The 19,436-nt window shown below is 42.6% G+C and overlaps 1 protein-coding gene across 1 annotated transcript; it reads right to left on the bottom strand.

Moving 5' to 3' along the window:
* Positions 1 to 1,101: 1,101 nt before the first annotated feature.
* On the bottom strand, positions 1,102 to 14,431 carry ivns1abpa (influenza virus NS1A binding protein a). The gene is made up of 15 exons (XM_070908706.1): positions 14,265 to 14,431; positions 9,214 to 9,511; positions 8,893 to 9,026; positions 8,115 to 8,284; positions 7,935 to 8,010; positions 7,648 to 7,821; positions 6,155 to 6,280; positions 4,420 to 4,530; positions 3,697 to 3,838; positions 3,189 to 3,413; positions 2,778 to 2,899; positions 2,435 to 2,561; positions 2,134 to 2,265; positions 1,696 to 1,869; positions 1,102 to 1,480 (listed from the first exon to the last, which is right to left on the bottom strand). Exons 3-15 carry the CDS (start codon positions 9,001 to 9,003, stop codon positions 1,218 to 1,220), a joined length of 1,953 nt encoding a protein of 650 aa, XP_070764807.1. The 5' UTR covers positions 9,004 to 9,026; positions 9,214 to 9,511; positions 14,265 to 14,431; the 3' UTR covers positions 1,102 to 1,217.
* Positions 14,432 to 19,436: the final 5,005 nt, after the last annotated feature.

Genomic DNA, 19,436 nt, shown 5'->3' with positions numbered 1-19,436 from the left:
GGGGACAAGGTGGCAGTAAAGGCTAAATTTAGGATCAGCAAATCGGCTGTTGGCCGTTTTATTCAAGGCTTGCAGCACCTGCTTCAGCTGCTGATCTATGACTTGCATAATAAAACTTCTCCAAGTGCTCTCCTTGGTTAAAAAGCAGTCAGTCCTGGCACGAGATAGAAACCTAAATACCAACAGTGTAAAAGAGTGTGGCCGAGTTATGGCCCAACATCACTTAACAACATATATTTAGAAAGTAGACCGAAGACAAATATCAGATTTAAATGATTTATTAATTAAGAAATGTTACAAATGTGATAATTTTCTCGCTCTAACATTCCTTCCAGAAGAATCTGCCAATGCCTGACACTTTAAAACACAAAAGAGAAAAAAAAGGATCTTCAGTAAACTGCTTCTCTACATACATCAAGTAGTTAAATCACAATAACAAAAGTTTGGTTAGCAGAAGCATGGTTGTGCATGTGTGGTGTGTGCACAAAAAAAAAAAAACTAAAACTGGCACTGGTTAGATTCATTGACTTAAGCTGTCTGCTACTACTTTTATTTTATCAGTAAATCAGCAGTGTATAAAAAATATAAAAAAGGCCATCATTTAAGATTCAAAAAGCAATCCAGCTTGTTTAAAATGACACAAAAAGCCATGACAGGTGTTTATCAACTTGCACTCTGAGTAAGGCTTCAAACCACTGACCTTTAAATATGTGAGCAAAATTACATTTCCACAACAGAAATATTCTTAAATAAACTTTGAACTTTCAAGTCAATCGTCACCACTCCATACTGCCACCTTCCAAGTGACCAACAATGCTAGCTCAACTGAAAACCCTCATTGAAAGTGACAGACCTTTCAACTCTAAGAGAAAAAGAAAAGCACTAAATGTGTATTAAATGTTGGCATATGACAAAAAATGAGGAAGAAACAAAATATATACAGCACGAAAAACATTGTATGCAATATGCAAAGGCGTCATGTTGCTTTGGGCAACAACCCCTCCGTCCCCACTCCCCCACGCGCCAAATATAAGCCAGTCTTCACTGAAGACCCCTCATCCCAACAACCCCCCCACCCCCACCCCCCCACCCATCCACTCATACACACAGAACATCACGAAACACGATTACGTCACTAAGCCTGTTAGTTTGGAAAACGGTGAAGCACTGTGAAACTCCCCAACCCCTTCCCTCCCACCTCCCTGTCTCCCCCTTCTTCAGTCAGAGAGGGGAGACAGGGCCTTGGTGCAGTCGTTCCACTCGTCCGTCTCGGGGTTGTACACCTCCATCGTGTTGAGGAACTCGTTTCCGTCGAAGCCGCCCACAGCGTAGATGGTTTCGCCCAGCATGGCCACGCCTGCATTGCTGCGGGAAGATGTCATGCTACCCAGCATCCTCCACTCGTTGCGGGCGGGGTCGTACACCTCCACACAGCGGAGCGCGTGGGAGCCATCGAAGCCGCCAACAACAAACAGTTTGCCTGGGAAGAGTGAGAGACTTTAGTATCAGCTTAATATGACAAAATGATTGTGTTCTACACTAAAACTGAATCACCCAGTCACACTTAGTTTGCTTCTTGTCAACATGTTGATAAGAAGTCACAGTTTTCCACACAACAGGATGTTCTTACACAACTGCTGCTGAGCTGATATCTCTGGTTCCACTATTCTCACCCGTTTGTGGTCGTGGGCTCACCTGCATGGACAGCAACGCCGGCCCCCCTACGAGCCACATTCATGGGGGCTATCAGGGTCCATGTGTTGTTCTCAGGGTTGTAGCGTTCCACAGTGTTCAGGCAGTTCCACGACTCCGCCCCTCCAATCACGTACATGAAGCCATCCAACTCAGAAACCGCTGCCTGGTGCCTCCCTGAAAACGCATTTGCTTGATGAATACAACTTCCCCTCAACACCACTAGCTGTTCTGAGGAATTGTTACCCTACTTTTGGTCTCATTCTTAAACATAATGAACTATTTCCCAGAGGGTATAATTAACGCTTTACATTAAAGAAAGACATTTGTTAGCAATCTGAAAAGATATTACTCGGTTTCATGCTTGAGGTTCGATCATGTTATATGTATCAAATGTCAATGGAATGTTCTGAATGTATGTGGGACACTGCAGACACGTACTGATGTTAAGGGAGGCGCAATTGGACCAGGTTTTGGTCACAGGGTCAAAAGCATCACAGTTCTTCAGGCCCTTCTGCCCACAGGGGTCCGACCCTCCCACAACGTAGAGTTTGTTGTTCAATGAGCAGACACCTTTAAACAGAGAGGACAGGAATGAGCTTCAAAGGCAAACCAGCCTGAAGTCAGTAACAGAGATTTTAATCATCAAATTCAACGATCAGTTTAGAAATCTGTGTGTGTGTGTGTGTGTGTGTGTGTGTGTGTGTGTGTGTGTGTGTGTGTGTGTGTGTGTGGGGCTCACCTGCATTGCAGCGGTTGGTCCTCAGCTCTGGCACTTGAGCCCATTCATCAGCATGTGGATCGTACCTCTCCCCGCAGCTCAGCTCGTCAGAATGTCCATTTGAGCCTCCAATCACATACAGCTGACCCTGTGACGTGTAAATACACAAGTCATTAGATGAAGATACATCCACCTGAACAGAATTTAGAAACCCAACTATTTGGACAGGGAGTATGTGAGTATTTGCACAAGACAACTGAAAACTGTTCAAACACTGGATAAGTGCCCTCCTCGGCCAATATTCAAAATGTCACTTTATTGTAGAGTCAATAAATCTGAGATAAAGATGAATTGTAACGTGTACCATGAGAACAGCCATCTGGAATCGAGCCCTTGGAGTCCGCATGGGAGCAATGAAGGTCCAGCGGTCCTCTTTGGGGTCATAACACTCCACAGTCCTCAGACACTCTTCTCTGTTGTAGCCTCCTACAGGAACATCAAGATGCATCAAGGTTACAGTGGCGCTCCGTGGTCCTACTTTTTTCGTACACTTAATATTGAACAATAAATATTTGAGACACTGATGCTCGCATTCCATCATTTATCTAAGGATAGTCTCACTAAAGTAGTTCAAGTCCCACAAAGACAGTATGTGGTTTAAGCATTGATGGCACTACACAAAGAAACACCTCAAGGTACGTTTGTCTTCGTAGCTTCCTATGTAACTTCCAATTATATACAGACTACACATGATATAATACTCTCATCTTCTAACCTGCTGCGATGAGTCTTCCGTTCAGAGCTGCGGTGCCCAGGCCAGAGCGAGCATAATGCATGGGTGAGAGCGGTTGCTCCTCCAGCTCCTCGGGCTGGGCCTCGAAGCTGAGGCTCTTCATCAGGCAGGGGGTGGCAGAGGGAGAGGTCTGAGGGCTGCTGCGGCCGTGCAAGAAGATCACACACAACACACTGTCCAGCACAGCCAGACACAGGTAGGTGTTGTCTAGGGGTAAAATTAGAGATTGTTAGAGTCACTCAAGGGAAAGAAGTTTTGAGATTAAGCTCAGAATTCTGGAGAAAGAGAAACAATTTCTGAATTCAGATTCTTTGTCCTTTCAAGTAAAGTTGTTGAGCTTTTAAGTCTTTTAAGTCCCCAAGACTTCTGACTTTAATCTCACCAATTCTTATTGTGCAGCATCTATGAGACTTGTGCACAAACATATTTTAAAGTAAAACATCTCTGTATGTACTGGGACAAATCTCACGTAGTTCTTAGACGCACTTACTTGTGGTCTTCTCAGAGGCGATGTACTTCCACTCTCTCCTGGCAGTCTGTTTCGGGGCATTTGCTGCTTGGTTGGAGGGCGACAGGCTTCCTGAGGAGCTGCAGCTCATCTGTCTCTGGGTGCTCTCCCGTACGGGTTTCTTCTGCAAGAGCACAGTGCAGCTACAGAAGCCAAGCTTCACAGGCCAACCAGTGGCCAACACCAGCTAATCATACCCCAAACTACGCTTTGATCCAGCTGGTCTAATGTAGACATGACATAATGAACCTGCATTAATCTTGTCCGAGTATGTATTGACAAATCTCACACCATCTGAAGCCAACAACACAACACTGCAAACTACAGTCTCAGACCACGCAACAGTCAGATCTAACAGCACACAGTTCAGTCACAACTCAAAATAGAGGGTAAAGGCTGAGACAGCCATCACTGCCAGTGCTCAACTGGTTGAGATTAGCTTAAAATCTAAATATGGTTTTGATGTATGCTCAACAGCATAGCCAGGCAGGCATCATAGCTCATCTTGCTAATCTACTGACATTAGTCTTTTCATTGTGGCTAAATTGTGGTATTAAATGAGCCATATCTACTTCTAGCCAGGCACAGGCTGTGTAGTATTTTTATGCATGGCCAGGCACAAGCTGTACAATAAAGCTACACACTGCCAAGCAAAATGTGGTAGAGACTTCATCACAGTGAAGCCAGGCACAAGCTGTTGAGTACCTGCACAAACTGAAGGTGGTCCTCCTCGCCACCAAACACCTCACTGTGCCCCTCAATCACCAGCCCTCCATCCACCAGCTTATGGTCAGGTGAGTAGTACAGCATTTGCACCTGAAAGACAAACAGGAACAACACACCCATGTGGCTGTCTCCATGGCAACACACTGAGAGCCCCAGCATAAGGGGGAGAGGAGGGAGGAAGGAGGAGGAGGAAGGAGGGGGGGCAGTGCTGTGAAGAGGAAGAGGGGAAAGGGACGAAGACGCCTGGATCTTCAGTTGCTTGGATGGAAAGCTTCCTTTAAAAAGACACACACTCTGCTGCCACTGCATAGAGTGTTTGAGCTCAAGAAGGTATCCGACAGTGGCTCTCCTTAATTTGCATCTAAAAAAAGAGGGAGCTGGTGAAGAATGAGAGGCTGCATCTGGAAAGATCTTCTGTGGAGAATGAGGAGGAGGAGGAGGAGGAGGGGCTGCATGTCACCCTCTTTTCACCTCTGCTGCTTGGAAACCGGTCCTCTAGCTGAAGTAGTTGGTCATTGTGATGGCAGCCACAATAGGCAGTCAAATCCAGATGACTACAGACCGTAGTTCTGTTGTAAGAACTATCAAGCTATTCTTAATCATTACCCAATGATAGATGAAATCCATCACAAAATTAAAGCAAAACCATGTATGTTCTGTTGAGTAATTCAATGAGAATGTGTTGAAGTTTGAAGTCACTCAGTTGCCCATCTGAAGGACAGTTTATAAAAAGAGGAAAAAGCAAAAGGCTCCTACAATTTTATATAAGTGTGAGAAGTTGCTGTAAATGATAATTTCACCTGGAAGGTTAATAATTCATTTGTAATCCAGTGAAATTCAATATTCATACTGAGCAAATCACTATGCATATTTGCAATGCTGTTTTCTGTCCAATGCCTAATTTGAGTGGTTCTTGGAACGTGTCGGTGGATAAGTAGGCCTGTTTGAGAATATACTGCTATGTGCAGTAAAGTGACATTCAATTAGATGTATGTATTGCTAAAGGTTTGTGAGCAATGTGTTCTGGTAAATGCAGAGATGGGATGCATCTGTATATGTGGCATGGACAGATGGGAGCACAGTGTTGCTTGGCTGCAAAGAGAGGCAGCCGATAGGCAGCCGAGAGGCAGTAGTGCTCCTCTCCTCCCTCTCTTTTCTCTGACTCATTACCCTGGTGGCTCAGTCCTGGCTCCTCAGTCTGGTCTCCTGCTGCTGCTAATAAACCTACAGGAGAGATAAATCAACGGGGAGGAGGGCCTGTTAGTACTGGAGCAACAAACGCGCACCTGTTCAGATAGTAAAGTGGCAGTGAGACAGTAGAATCAAGGGTCAGACGTTTGAGAACCTGTGTTTTTGTGTTTCAGAGGAGAGGAGCACTGTAATACTCAGATGGGGCTGCATGTAAACCAACCACATACCCAAAAAGAGAACAGCGGAAACAAAAAACAGAGCAAACAGCAGCTCTTTTCAGCTCACCTCTAATTTGTAGTATGGTTCAGGGGTACAGAGTTTCTTACTGCAAAAACCTCAACAAATCAGAGGGAAAAAAACAACAATCCTGACATAGCAGCATGACAGTGGCATGCCATTTCTATTTCAGCCCCCTTAATGACTTCTTAATGTCAAAAACAGGAGGAGTCAGAGGGAGGGGAAGGGGCAGGGTAGGAACGAAGATCAGCCAGAGAGTAGAGATTGCACGCCCTTGTGTACTGACCTCCTCCATAAGTCGTTCCAGTTGGTCTCCATTCTCCCAAAGGCTACGCTGCACCCAACTGAGCACCTTCGAGTAGAGCTTGCCATTGCTGGGCAGGGTCAGGTTGTCTTCTAGCATTACTTCTAACTGTAAACACACAATGGGGACGAAACAGGAGTTAGATTTACACACAGCAGGAATAAAGTGACTGCTTAACTGAAGAAATTAATACCATGTCTCATTGCTCACTGGAAAACTTGATCTTACTTGCTGATTATTAATTTATCTGAAAATTAGGTACATGTGATTCGTTTCGTCTAACAGCTTAATTTTGCTGTAGTGACAGGATTCACATTAGTGTCATATTAAGTTGCTTGGGAACCACCCACACCCCTCATTAAACCAGTAAGCCTCTGGTGCAAAATTTAAAACACATTTGGATTAATCTTAAGTGTCCCAACAGAACTTTTATAGGCTCAGGTTGCTTTTTTAAATTCATGTCTTGAACAACCTTTGTTGGTTGTTGTTGTGGCTCAAGTAGGACAGCAGCAACTGTGCCAACTAGCTACCAGTCATCAATATTTCTCATAACGATCAATACAGGTCAAGTTTGTGGTTCACTTCAGGAGAATTAAAATATTACCCATTACATTTTTAACTCCCAACTGGGGCTGCAACAAATCAATTTTAATGCCCAGTGTTGATAACAAACTAACAAAATACACAATTTGAAGGTATCACTTTGTATCCAGGAGCTTAACAGTCAAAAAGCCTCAATGTATTAAATGTACAATGACACAGAACTGGATCCTCACATTTGGGAAGCTATAATTAACAATCAAATAAATACTGACTCATTTTCTGACCAATCAACTAATCATTTCAGCACTACTCCCAGCTAATGTACAGTAAAGCACAATAGAGGCCAAACAGCATACATGTTTGTATTCCAACACAACTTAAATTTGATGAATCTGACTTGCACAACCTCAACCAGAGAGTCAACTCATAAAGTACCTAGTGCAGTCCTCATGTTGAACAAAGGCCTACACACTGTAACCCACCTACGCTTGGTCTTTCTATTGCATATGTTCATAAGTCCCCTGACCTAAATACATTCTCAGCAGGATTTAGCCATAGGGAAATCTATAAGAGGCACACCTTCATACTGCCAATATTGTTAATCTCATGTCAAAGTCAGAAAGGTAAAAATACAAAGCTTAATCCAGTATGCGTTATTTAACTTAAGGTTATTTAACCTCCAACGCTGGCTAGTTTTAATACAGGAGCAAAGGGGGACTGGAATAATTTACCATGAAGACAAAAACTTCCAACCTGTGTTGCCTTGTAGCTTCATGATCAGAGAATGGCCCCAACTCTGTCAAATCATCCATAACTTACTGGTACCACTTAAACTGACTATAAAACAATTTTATAGAACTCTTAAAAACATCATGGCATATGTCTAAATTTAAGCTAGTACCTGAGGCATATTTGTACATTCAAGCTAGTACCTTGAGGCGGGGAAGTTTGAGGAAGTCCTCCTGTTCAGAAACTTCCAGTAGATGGTCCTGGATGAAGACGTCCACCTTGGCCAAAACTCTGGCGTCTCCCATAGAGCTGGCAAAGTTACGAAAAGAAATGGCGTTCTGGGAATCCATTTTAGACAGCAGGTAGTCACCACAAATCTGAGGAGTGAGTGGCATATGTTAAAGTCAATGAAAAGTCAAGTTCTTTGTAACCTGTGAAAATCACATTTGACCAAAACTGCAGCAAGGGGAAGTAAGATGAGGAAACATACCTGTTTGACTCGCTCCATCTTGAACCTTTTGGCTGCAGAGTAAACTTCCTTGACCAGTTCCTTGTCTGCCTTTAGTCTGTGTTACACACAGAAGACAAAAGGAAAAAGAGCTGGTCAATCGTCTTCAAAAGTTGAGATAAGATCAAAGGGAAAAGGTCAAAGGCCAAAGGTGCTACTAACTGGGCAGTGTAGGCATAGTTGAGCAAGATCTCTACAGCTTCTGGGTCCAAGTCCTCAAAAGTGACATGTGAGACTCCATGAGGCTCATTGTCACTATTAAAGATCTCAAACAGGTAGGGACTGCAGCAAGCCAGAACGGCACGGTGAGCCATCAGCTCATGACCACACACCTGGACAAATGAAGAGAAAGAGGATGAAAAACAATTAGGGTGTGTAAGAGTTTGTTAAAAGAACACCTATTACAGAACATATACCTGTTAAAGGGAAACAACTGCTGCAAAACATTATTTTAGTGTTTCAACATTAAAAGGAAACTAAAGAGATAAACCCCAGATACTGATTGAGAGAATGTCTAATAAAAAAGCAACATGATCAACAGTAATAAAAAGCCATTAGATTCCCTTGTGCCTCAATGGCAATATCTAAAGGTCAATTCCTGATTGGCTGCACCAATCTCTCAGAGGTCTGTATTATACAAATGGTGGGAACAGGTTCTCACTCTTGAGATAGGAGAGCAACGGAAACATTGAAGTATATACACAAATCTTTTTATAGTTTCCAAGTTTGGCCTGACTCAAGATGAGTTTAACAAAATACATAACATCACTCATATGACCCAAATATGCTGTAGAATTACCAAACAGTTTTGTATTCTCAACAAACCTGTTTGACATTTTATCCCCTACGGTGAACCTCGTTGCCTGGCTCTTATGTTTGACAGAATGACTCAGTGGCTTCCCTGAAAAAGTGTGAGTGTGTGTGTTTGCATTAAGCATACCTGCAATCTAACATCGCAGAACTGACCACTCTTTCTCAGAGCGTTCATTTTGGCCACGGTGGAATCCAGGAAACTCTCATCTTCAAAGATCAAATAACCGTTTGGAATCATCTTGGTGAATTTTGATGGTATGTCTGCAGAGGAAAGGTAAAAAAAAATTTTTTGGCCCAGTAAAGCAATAATACCCAGCATATTTGTCTTTTGCACTCTCAGCTGTGCAACACTGTAATAGCTGGCTTTATTAATTGATGACAAGAAAGAGGATTAAGATTAGGTGCATTGTGTATTATAATCTGTCCTATGCATTAGTCATGGCCTTACCTAATAAGAGAATAATGCAAATCCAGGGAAGCACCACTCCTGAGAGTAGAACAGTAACCGAAGGTAAGCAATAGGCAAAGTAGACAGAGATCACAGTGGAACCCAAATCTTCTTCACCCGAGGAGAGGGATGGGAAGTTGTTAGAAGAAATGCCAGTTGACTAAACGGGCGTGAGCAGAAGGGAGAGGGGGAGCAGCCGCACGGACAAACTATCAGGCTTGAAGCGACTGTAATCAAGTCCTCGGGATCCCGTTGGCTATAGAGTTGTACTTATTCTGTGTTGGTCATACATTATAACCTAGAAGAAAATGAGAGAAGGGAAAAGGGGACATGAGTTTTGTTAGAAAGGGCAAATGGCTCATTTTGAAATTGATGCCACTTGCTCTTGGCACCCATGCAATGCTAGCTCAAGTCAGTTCCACGTGGTAAATCAAGGCAACCTTGAGCACGGGGTGGCAGTTAAGAACACTGCCCTCCCCTCTGCTCTTCCACTCTTTCAGTGTCCTTTTCACAAGCCAATTTGCAAACATCCAGTAGAGCTCACAATTTTTCCATATTCCCCACACGCATATAAAATTCAAGAATAGACGATCAGATTCAGGATGCACTGGTCATTTCATGCGATCACATTATCCTCATTGAGTTCAGGAAGAAAACTGGAATTCAGCATTTTATCCCAATGTGATATAAACCATTTCGCGCTTTAAATATCCACACATGCTGCTACACGTTCCACCAGGACAAGCAACACTGTTTAATCCATCTCTTGCCTTCAGCTCTGTCTTGACTATCTGAAGCAAGGCCACTCCAACTCTATCTTATGTGACAAGCCCCTTTGGCTGGCTCCTCCCTATAGGAACCCTTTCATTCAAGCACTGACCTATAAGGAAAATGCAAGAGGGAACAGCTTGTGATTCCACAGCCACTCAACTGGTGAGATACAGTGATGGTCTGTTTTTTTTATGCAACTGAAAGGCTGTACTATGAAGTCTGGTTGGCCATCATACTTTAGGTACTCCATACACCATGTAACCCCATAAGCTCCACCCACCCACGCTTGCATGTCACATCCAATAGAGACACACTGACGTAATTCCATGCCTAACCACCTCACCACTATGCCATCTGCAGTCTGAAGCTCAGTAAATAAATTACACTGCAATTCCAACAGTTTTATCACCATCCCATATGGGAAGAGAGGCCAAGACAGACCGCAGCAGCTGCCCCGTAGTCTGAAATTGTATCCACACTCCATGTGACAAGGCTTTCCTGGGTAGCCTAGCTTTGCACAAGAGTTCTGTATCCAATTCGCATGTGATTCTAACTCATTAGAAAAAGCTGTGATTTACTCAACTGCTGCGCATTTAATGTACTTGTGACTAACTGCTGTCAGTGGCACATTTCAGTAGCAGCATGTAATTAATTGTGCGAGAATTTTTAAGTAAAATCCTCTAGTTTGTGTGCAGAACTTACAACATTAGCACTAGTCATCGATGAAGCCAAAAAGCCCTATAACAGATAAGCAGGCCTCTACTCCTCAAAGAAACATGTGACTCTAGGAGGCATTTGACAATCTCCTTGTGAGGCGCACAATATAAAACAAAGTTTCAGGTCTGGTGTCACAGTGCACAATCCATACGTAGACTTCAGGCATGAGAGTTATCTGCTACCACGATACACACAACGTAAAACACAGCTAGACTGACATTAGACCAGAGAAACAGTATGCCCTTTGTATGCTGCTGAGATAATAACAGTCTTCTCCACAGTCAGATGGTTTGGAAGAAACGTATACAAGCACATTCTTGCAAACCCAAGGCCATGTGTGAAAGGCACTTTTGTACTGAAATAATATTTTTCTCTGGACATTTGTCTTCAGCAGAAAAAAATGATGGAGGTGTAAGACAACAGTGCACTTTATAAATAAGACTGCCCTGAGCTATGCCTTTTCAGTAGATAATCCCTATAATAATAACAGCAACATTTGTAAAAAAGGAGTCAAGCAGCTGGTTGAACAAGTAAATCACACAATTCCTGATGAAACAAATTATGTAACGTTATGACTTGTATGCCAGTCATCGGAAACTGACCAATGTTTAAAATCCACCCACAAAGCACAAATACATGTGTACTTAGCCAGATCAACAAAACAAAATGCTCAAATCCAGTGACCTACTAACCTCAAAACCACACTGCGCAGTGTGAATATAATAATCACAAATCAAGTATCAGAAGGGGAAAAAAGATCGGATTACTTATCCTCTCATTTAACTCACAGCACAATGCAAAGGGAAAATAAAAAAGACAAAATGTACAAGGAGAGGATGATGGCTATGTCAGTCTGAGTTTTGTTTGAGAATGTTCTAACTAGAAAAATGCTAGTAATGTTCAGTATGAAAGTTAAATACCCACTGAACATACGGATGTGCCGTGCTGCACTACTGTTTGGGTTTGGCAAAGATGTGTGAAAGGCGGATGTGTAAAAAACTACCAAGCTAAGACTGCTGGGAAATGTGCCAGAGAATTTTATGGGTAAATGCGCAAGCACGATGGCACATGCTAGAATACAGTCCTTTTGTATTGCACTGAGCAGCATTTACAGCAAGGCTGGCATGGAAAGCTATAATTTACCCTGTCTGCATGTGGATGGAGGAAAAACTGACCCAGTTTTGAGTCGTTATGCAACATCTGGCAGAAGACTCCTTGTGAAGGCTCAAAAGCTCAGCTCCTCCACATGGTTGGGTCCACCACGCTCGCCTGTTGCCTTCTTACCCTCTCATTTCTCCACCACGCTCGCCTGTTGCCTTCTTACCCTCTAATTTCTCCACATAACGCTTAACCCAACACACCACCAGGCAAGTCACACCCTCAGCTCTCTAGAAAATTCTTTAATACAGAGTTGCCGCCTTAATCACAGCTGTGATTAAACAATAATCTTCTGTAAACTGATAAGACAATCTTGCGCCACTACCAGTGTTACTCTGGGAACCAACAAATTCAGAAATGATGACCGAATTGTTGTCTTCTAGTCACTTGCAGGACATGGGCACACAAGATTCATGTCCAAAACCTTAAGTGAGAATGGGGAAATAACTGACGAGATCAGGTCAGTCAGTGGCCAGCCATATAGGAATTTATGTATAAACAAAAAAAGCCAGGTAGGCTTAGTGAGCTGTACATTTGGATATATGGGCACACACTTGAAAACCAGGGAACAAAAGGAGAGAGAACAAAGCAAAAGCACAAAAGAGAAAGAGTGAGACTGTTCACAACTTTGTCACAGAGGGTGGCTCTGAATGTATTTTCTCTCTCCATTTTTCCATCTGATTAGTCAGGCACAAAAGTGCAGGTCTGAGGCTGAACAATCAAAGCTTGTTAGACACCCCTCCAGTGGCGAAGAGAGGCGTTGCTGGAGATTTCACCCAGCTTTACTGTGTGGAAATTTACCACTTAAATTAACACATCTTGAACAAGAGAATCTAATAAGGGTGTGACAATAAAAGAAGTGAAGGAGGCAGTTAACACTGTATTGGTTGTGTGTCTATAAAAGTTAGAAAATCTGCACCCTTGATCAAAGCAGTAGCAGAACTGAGATACTATAATACCTGGAAAGCTACGACACTCGCTACATAACAATGAAAATGTGGAAGACAGCAAATGTGTCTCAAGAAATCAGAAACCCTACACATTCAAAAACATTTTGATATCACCCCATCTTGATACCACTTACTGAAGTAATGAGAATATGTCTGAGCATTGTCCCTCAGACAGTAAGGATGTTTTATTAATCATCTATTGGATACGCCCTAAAGAGCCTACTAAATGTTTTTTCTCCGTTTTCATAAAGTCATTAATCTGCAGTACGTTATTCGATCATTTCCCACGTGGTTGCCAGCTAAGCACAGGAGGTCAAATACTATCACGGCATTAGGCAACCTGCAGCCGGGAGACACTATATAGTAAAGCCCTTTAGGAAATCTGAAACGTTAAGAATCGGCTAGACAATTCCCTTTTCCTAGACAATCGATACAGGGCAGCCAATAATGCCCAACGTCGACAGCAACACTGACGCGTCAATATTATGTCAAGACTGGTCACAGCCCATAAAACCTGACAATATGGCAGCTCCAATAAATGGAGGGTGAGTAAAGGACAGGATGTACTCATGCTACGTTACCCACCCTGCCATCCCCCAGTGGGCTTAGTCTTACAATTAGCCACCCAGTACCTCATGTTTGTCTGCTCGCTGCAAAGCCATTCTGCCTGCCTCCTCCGCTCATAGAGTAATGTACCGGGGCCATGATGTCTGGCGATGTGCCAGAAGTCATATAGCCAGTCTGTACATACATCCCGCCACCAGAAAGTGGGTCAGGGAAAAGAGTCCCCCCGCCCCCCACCCTCCTCCCTTCACACAGATTACAAACGCAGACGATACAAATACTTTAGTTTACAAGCGAGATAACTTAACGTTAGGCATCCAGCTAGAGCCAAGCAGCTAACGTTAGCAACCTGAAGAGAGATGGAGAGTTCTGGCATGCTCGGAAGCTAGAGCATGTTAGCCTTCAAATCAGGCAACCTGCTGCTTAGCTTGGATGGGGAGCCATGAGACAGTCACACCGGCTTAATTAATTAAATTGGACCACGGCGAATACATATGGTCGTTTTCCCGTGTCCGTGCTTAACGCGAGAACCGGCTTCACTATTCCGTTAGCTGGCAATATGCGCTAAATATCCGCGTCATTAGTTAACGCTAGCTGTATGCGGAAAACGGCCGTTTGTGTGAGTGTGACATTGTCCGCGCCCGTAACGTTACAAGAGGCATTTCCAGCTATTTCCACCCAGTCTGAGCCAAGAACAGCTATCATTCATTCTAAGCGCAAAATAAATATCTAGCAGTAACTTCGCTAAGGAATGACCCTCACATTGGTGTCCACTGTATCACCAATGACAGGTTTAACGGTGTCTCCACATTTTAACAGCAAACGTTATTTGACAAAGACGTAGGACACCATCATTTCCTCTATGTATTTTCAAGACAAAAAAAATCTTACCTGAGGCGTTTGACAACAAACGATATTAGACATATTTAATGCGAATTCAGAGTTGGTTGGTTCGGGTTAGAGCAAAGACGCAACGCGACTACAGGCACGGCTTGTTGGGCTAGTAGTAGGTGTTTGATATCTCTCTGTATCAGAGGCACGTCCGCTCTTCGTCTACTCCTCGCCAGCTCTGACAGAATGGCCGGTTGGTGACTGGAAGGCGCGCTCCCGACAAACCCTGTGTGACCGCCACGCCGCCCGTGACGCAATCCGAGGTGGGCGGTCCGACAACGCCTACTCCTACTATGAAAATGATGAAATCCAGTGTGCAATATAGTGAGTGGGGAAAAATAATTAATTTCACCTTCTTTATAACAATGCACCATAGCTGTCAAATAGTTAAGTAGTGAACTAGAGGTATGAAGTCGCATAAAATGGAAGTAGCTCAAAATTGTAGCCCACTGCACTGTACTTCAGTAAATGTATTTTGTTACATTCCATCATGGTATACTGAATCACCTGAAAGTATAAACCATTCGTTTTTTGATCATCTAGATCTTTCATGTAAAAAGACTTTAGTATATGTAAATATAAACCTAATACATTTTTTTAAATATTTGTTGTTTGCCTCATGGTGATCACAAGTAATCCTTGTTTAGTTTCTAAATAAGAAGCCTATTGACAGTAAAATGTATCAATAAAAAATATCAACACTAAAAGTACTCATTGCACAATAGAGTGTAGTTTGGTAAAAAGCCCTGAGACTCCAACTTTGGGGATTCACATGTGTTCAGATCAGTTGAAGAAGGAAAGGAAGAAAAGAAGGAAATGGGTGATATAATTATTTTATGACATGGAGTGAAGTGCCTCAGATTTGTACATTTGAGTTCAGTAGATTTCTCGCCTAAATGTGCTAAATATCCAACTTTGCTCTCAAGAGTGAGCAACAAAACCGAGCCCCTGTCTGCCTGGTAGGACACTTCAGCAGGGTGGTTGCTTGCTGAGTGAAGGCCACATGGTTCTGGGTCTAACCTGGCGCCAGTTTGGCTTCTCTGCCTTTTACTTGTTCATGTCTATATGGAATTACACTCTGTGTCTTCTGTCTTTTGAATGCATTGGCCACTCAATTTATGCTGCCACTGTGCCAAATTGACTTGCCATTTGTCATATTCTCCTCTACATGTGTGTGTGAGTCATGACAGACACCATCCCATAAGTCACTTCATGTCCATTAAGAAGGAACATCCAGGCTCAACTGTCTCCACTACTACACAGACGTCATACAGCAAGAAGAACTCATTCACCTGCCTCGACTGAATAGAGCTTAGTACTACCTCAGCACGTCAGTAATTAGATTAGAGGATAAGAATTGCTTCAATGCCAGTGTGTCAGCCAGCCTTTGTGTCTGTATGAGGAGTGTATGTGTGTGTGTGTGTGTGTGTGTGCGTGTCTGCATTTGTCTGCATATGAAGTTGTTTGTGAAAGCCTGGCACCAAATGTAACTCGGCGACACAACACAGGAGCATTTAGCCAGACCCTTAAAAGCACACTGACCATTGTGTTGAAAAACCACGGTGATAACAACCAAAGCCAGGGGTCCAGTCAACACAGATTAGGTTTATCAACACAAAGTAATCTCTTCATAACAGCTCTTGTGCTGGTAGCATTACCGCGGCACGTTGTGCTTCCATCCATGTGGGGGTGACATTCCTGACAAGGTGAAAGAAGCTATTGCTGGCTCATGGGCAAGAAAATGAATGGCTGCTTTCCAAGGATGGTCACCTGCATCATATTTCACCTCTATTTCTTTTCTGTAGCTGTGTCTATGTGTGCCTGGACGGTAGAGCAGGAACCCCCATACAGATGGGCTGGGAAACCTTCCAGCTTTAAGGTCATATCACCAAGGATGTTTTTAACAAAACAGATGGAAGTAAGAGACAGTACATGCCATCACTCATGTATCACTATGCAATTTCCATGTGACTGCTGAACACATGCTTGTGAAAATTTAAATCTAAAAACCTATAGCTGGTATAATACTAATGGTTTGCATTCATGAACTACAAAGCGCAAACCCCAAATTAGCCCAGCGTCCTTCATCTTAAGGTGTCTTTCACTAATCATTGTAAGTTTTGTCTTTGCAAAAGCTCCTTTGGGCTTTCTGACTTCAGCATTATCCTGACTGTCTGCAAAGCTGGCAAGTAGTCAGTCCATCTCCTCAGCCCAGTGTCTGGAGCCTCAGGCAGAGAAGTGGTGATTACAGCTGATGGATTGCAGCCAACTGATCCAGCCTGACTTATTAGTTTCTTATGGAAGTGTTTTTAGGAATTTGGATGGAGACCAAAATGTAGGAAGGAAACTAAGGAACTTGACAAATGGAAAAATTGGTATCCAGAGTGAAATTGCTTACTTTTAATAGGATTAATTTTACAGGCAGATAAAGAAAGTGAACACAATAGCTCTGCGATAAATACTGCCTTTGTGAAATTTACAATGTTCAATTTTTGTTGAGGTGTGGATTCAACTGTGGTAATTTCTGAGATGGTAGTTTGTGGTATTCTGCTTCTTTCCCTTTTATATGAATGGACAAAATACCACAAAATACCTTTAAATATAATGCAATCTAGAAACACCACAACTACAACATCAACAGAAAAAAATGCAATAAATACATCTGAAGTGGTTTAAAAACGTGGAGGTACTGTATCCTAAGCACAGAATTAAAAAAAAAAAATCTGTTGTGAGATGTAATTTGGAGGTTGTCAACAGAGGGAGAGTTGGAAAGATATTGGAATAAGCAGCAGATACACTTACTGTATCTGAATGGCATTCTTAGTTACTACACAAGCTGTGTGGCATAAACCATTAGGCATTCGGCTAAAACTCCTGTCCTGAGTGCTTTAAAATTCCCCATCTGTCCTTAAATGCACACCTACGGCGGCATCAGTGCTGCCTAAACCCTCTTCTCACTGCGAAAGCACAAACTAACAAAAGCAGGAGCAGAACTGACATTTTTCATATCACACCAGTTTCTACTACTACTTTCCAGGACCATGACATGCACTGAAAAATGGATTTCTGATTTCAGACACTCTGAAATGGATACAACAACATGTGTATACTGTTGGTTGTTGCCTCTCATCTCCAAATGTTATTCTCAGCTTCTTTTCTGAGTCAATATGGCTCTGTTAAGTCATACATATGTGACAGTAAAATCAACAGAAATATCATGTATTGGAAGGTGAACATCTTTATTGGAAAACTTGATATTTCTGTCTCTCTTTTAGCTCTGACTTGTTATTATTGAATATTGAATCAGCCATAGAAAACTGTGTGTGTGTGTGTGTTGCCGTCGTCTAATTCCAACACAAAGGACGCAGCCTTCATTTTGCTGAGTCATCTTGTAAACTCTGGCGCCCCCTTCATTCTTTCATTCCACAGAGATTTGTTCAGTGAGGTTACATAAATGTGTTCTGACAAGGACACTATGAATATTTTAGGTATCTGGGCCCAGCAGTAACACGTGGCTGGTACTGCTGTGTGGATGGAGTTGAGGCAAGCAGGAGGTTTATGTCTTGTGAAGAATTTAGAGCAACACTGCCATGTTGAAAAACTTGCTTATTTATTTTTAAAAGAAACACTTTAATGCCAGTGGCGGCCTTACCAGCTATTTACTCATTTATTACTTGGTAAAATGTGACACCATAAAGCTTGTCTAGTCCACATTAATTTAATGTCCTGAGAATGATTTAATTTTGCAGTATATTGAATGAATTTGCTGATGTCTTACCACTTATTCTGCATGTAGTTCCCATTCTTCTGTCAGTGTGGTAAATTCAATAGTTAGACCATCAAAACTGTACGTGCCTCCCTACCCCTCACCCTGGGGCCCTGAATAAAAGAGAGCAGTGCCATGTGAGTGTGTAGTTATATAGTCTTCTGATAAGGTACTGATAAACTGTGAAACTCATTAAGTTAAACATTCTCATGACAGACCAGTGACACTGACGAAACAGAGGCAGTGGGTTTTCAGTGGGGTCAGCTCAAAGGTGAAGAAAATGTCATGTCTTTTTAGTTTAGTGGCCTGTGAGATCTGAGACCTCACACTGCTTATGCATTAGAGGCACCAGACTCCAGAGAATCTGGATGATTTCCTAAGAATCCAGCCTGTAATGTTTTGCTAACACAGATATGATCTGTGCTCCTCTATTTTTCTTCCTGACTCTTAAAGGAGAATGGCGCCCGGTGTAGAAATCAAATATGTTACTTGTGTGCAACAGTTCAGTCAATACTTTATAGTTATACTTGTCTGTTTCTTTCTACACAGTCTTGTATAGTTGTCCTGCGTATTGCACTACATGTTTGTGCCTTGTTTTGTATCTCGTTCCATATCTTGTTTTGTTACCATGCACCTTATGTGTAGTCTGAATGTTTGCTTCACTCCCACTGAATGTTGCACCATTCATTATTTTATCTTACAAACATGCAGTACTCTTTGAAGAGTTGAAAAACTAACCCTTTAATTTGAGATGTCAGCTGGTCCATAGACAGTGAATGAGACACAAGTGAGGTTTGAATTCATGTTCACATCTGTTAGACTTAATGTGCATCCCCAATAAAGTCATCATACAGTCCTAACACGCTTGCTTATTATGTCATCAAAGCAACCCAGTCAATAATTCAATCACAGAACCGTGCACATAGCACATAGATTGGGAACTAAATGTGGCAAAATGGAGCTGTTAATTTGAACCTGCACCACTTAACAATCTGCAACACATGAAACTGCTTCTGCATAAATAGGCAACAATGTCGGCTATCAGTTACAGTTAGAAGATAAGTTACAGCTAACACCTTGTGCTGTAACTGATTATTGTGACTATGCAGACCCACAAAGGCTCACTGTAGTCAAACACCCTCTCCAGTCTTTCCCACAGAACTGTGCCAGACTCTCCCCTAGTCAGAGAGTCACAGGAGTCTAGCTTTCTGTCCCATGTAAGTACACAAAATCCCTCTCAGACTCACTCTTTTCAAACCCTCCACCCTCCTGTGGTCTGTTCCTCTCTGAGGAAGTGGGTCAGTTCAGTGAGAATAGAACACACACACATGCACAAGCTTTGCTGGAATAAAAGACTTGGTTAGTGGCACACCGAGCTGCTATCTTGACCTAGTGCTGAAATGATC

This window comes from Enoplosus armatus, chromosome 7 (assembly GCF_043641665.1).
Source record: "Enoplosus armatus isolate fEnoArm2 chromosome 7, fEnoArm2.hap1, whole genome shotgun sequence".
In the NCBI taxonomy this organism is placed as follows: Eukaryota; Metazoa; Chordata; class Actinopteri; order Centrarchiformes; family Enoplosidae; genus Enoplosus; species Enoplosus armatus.
The sequence above is the reverse complement of the archived record's forward strand: the minus strand, read 5'-3'. Positions and strand labels throughout refer to the sequence as shown.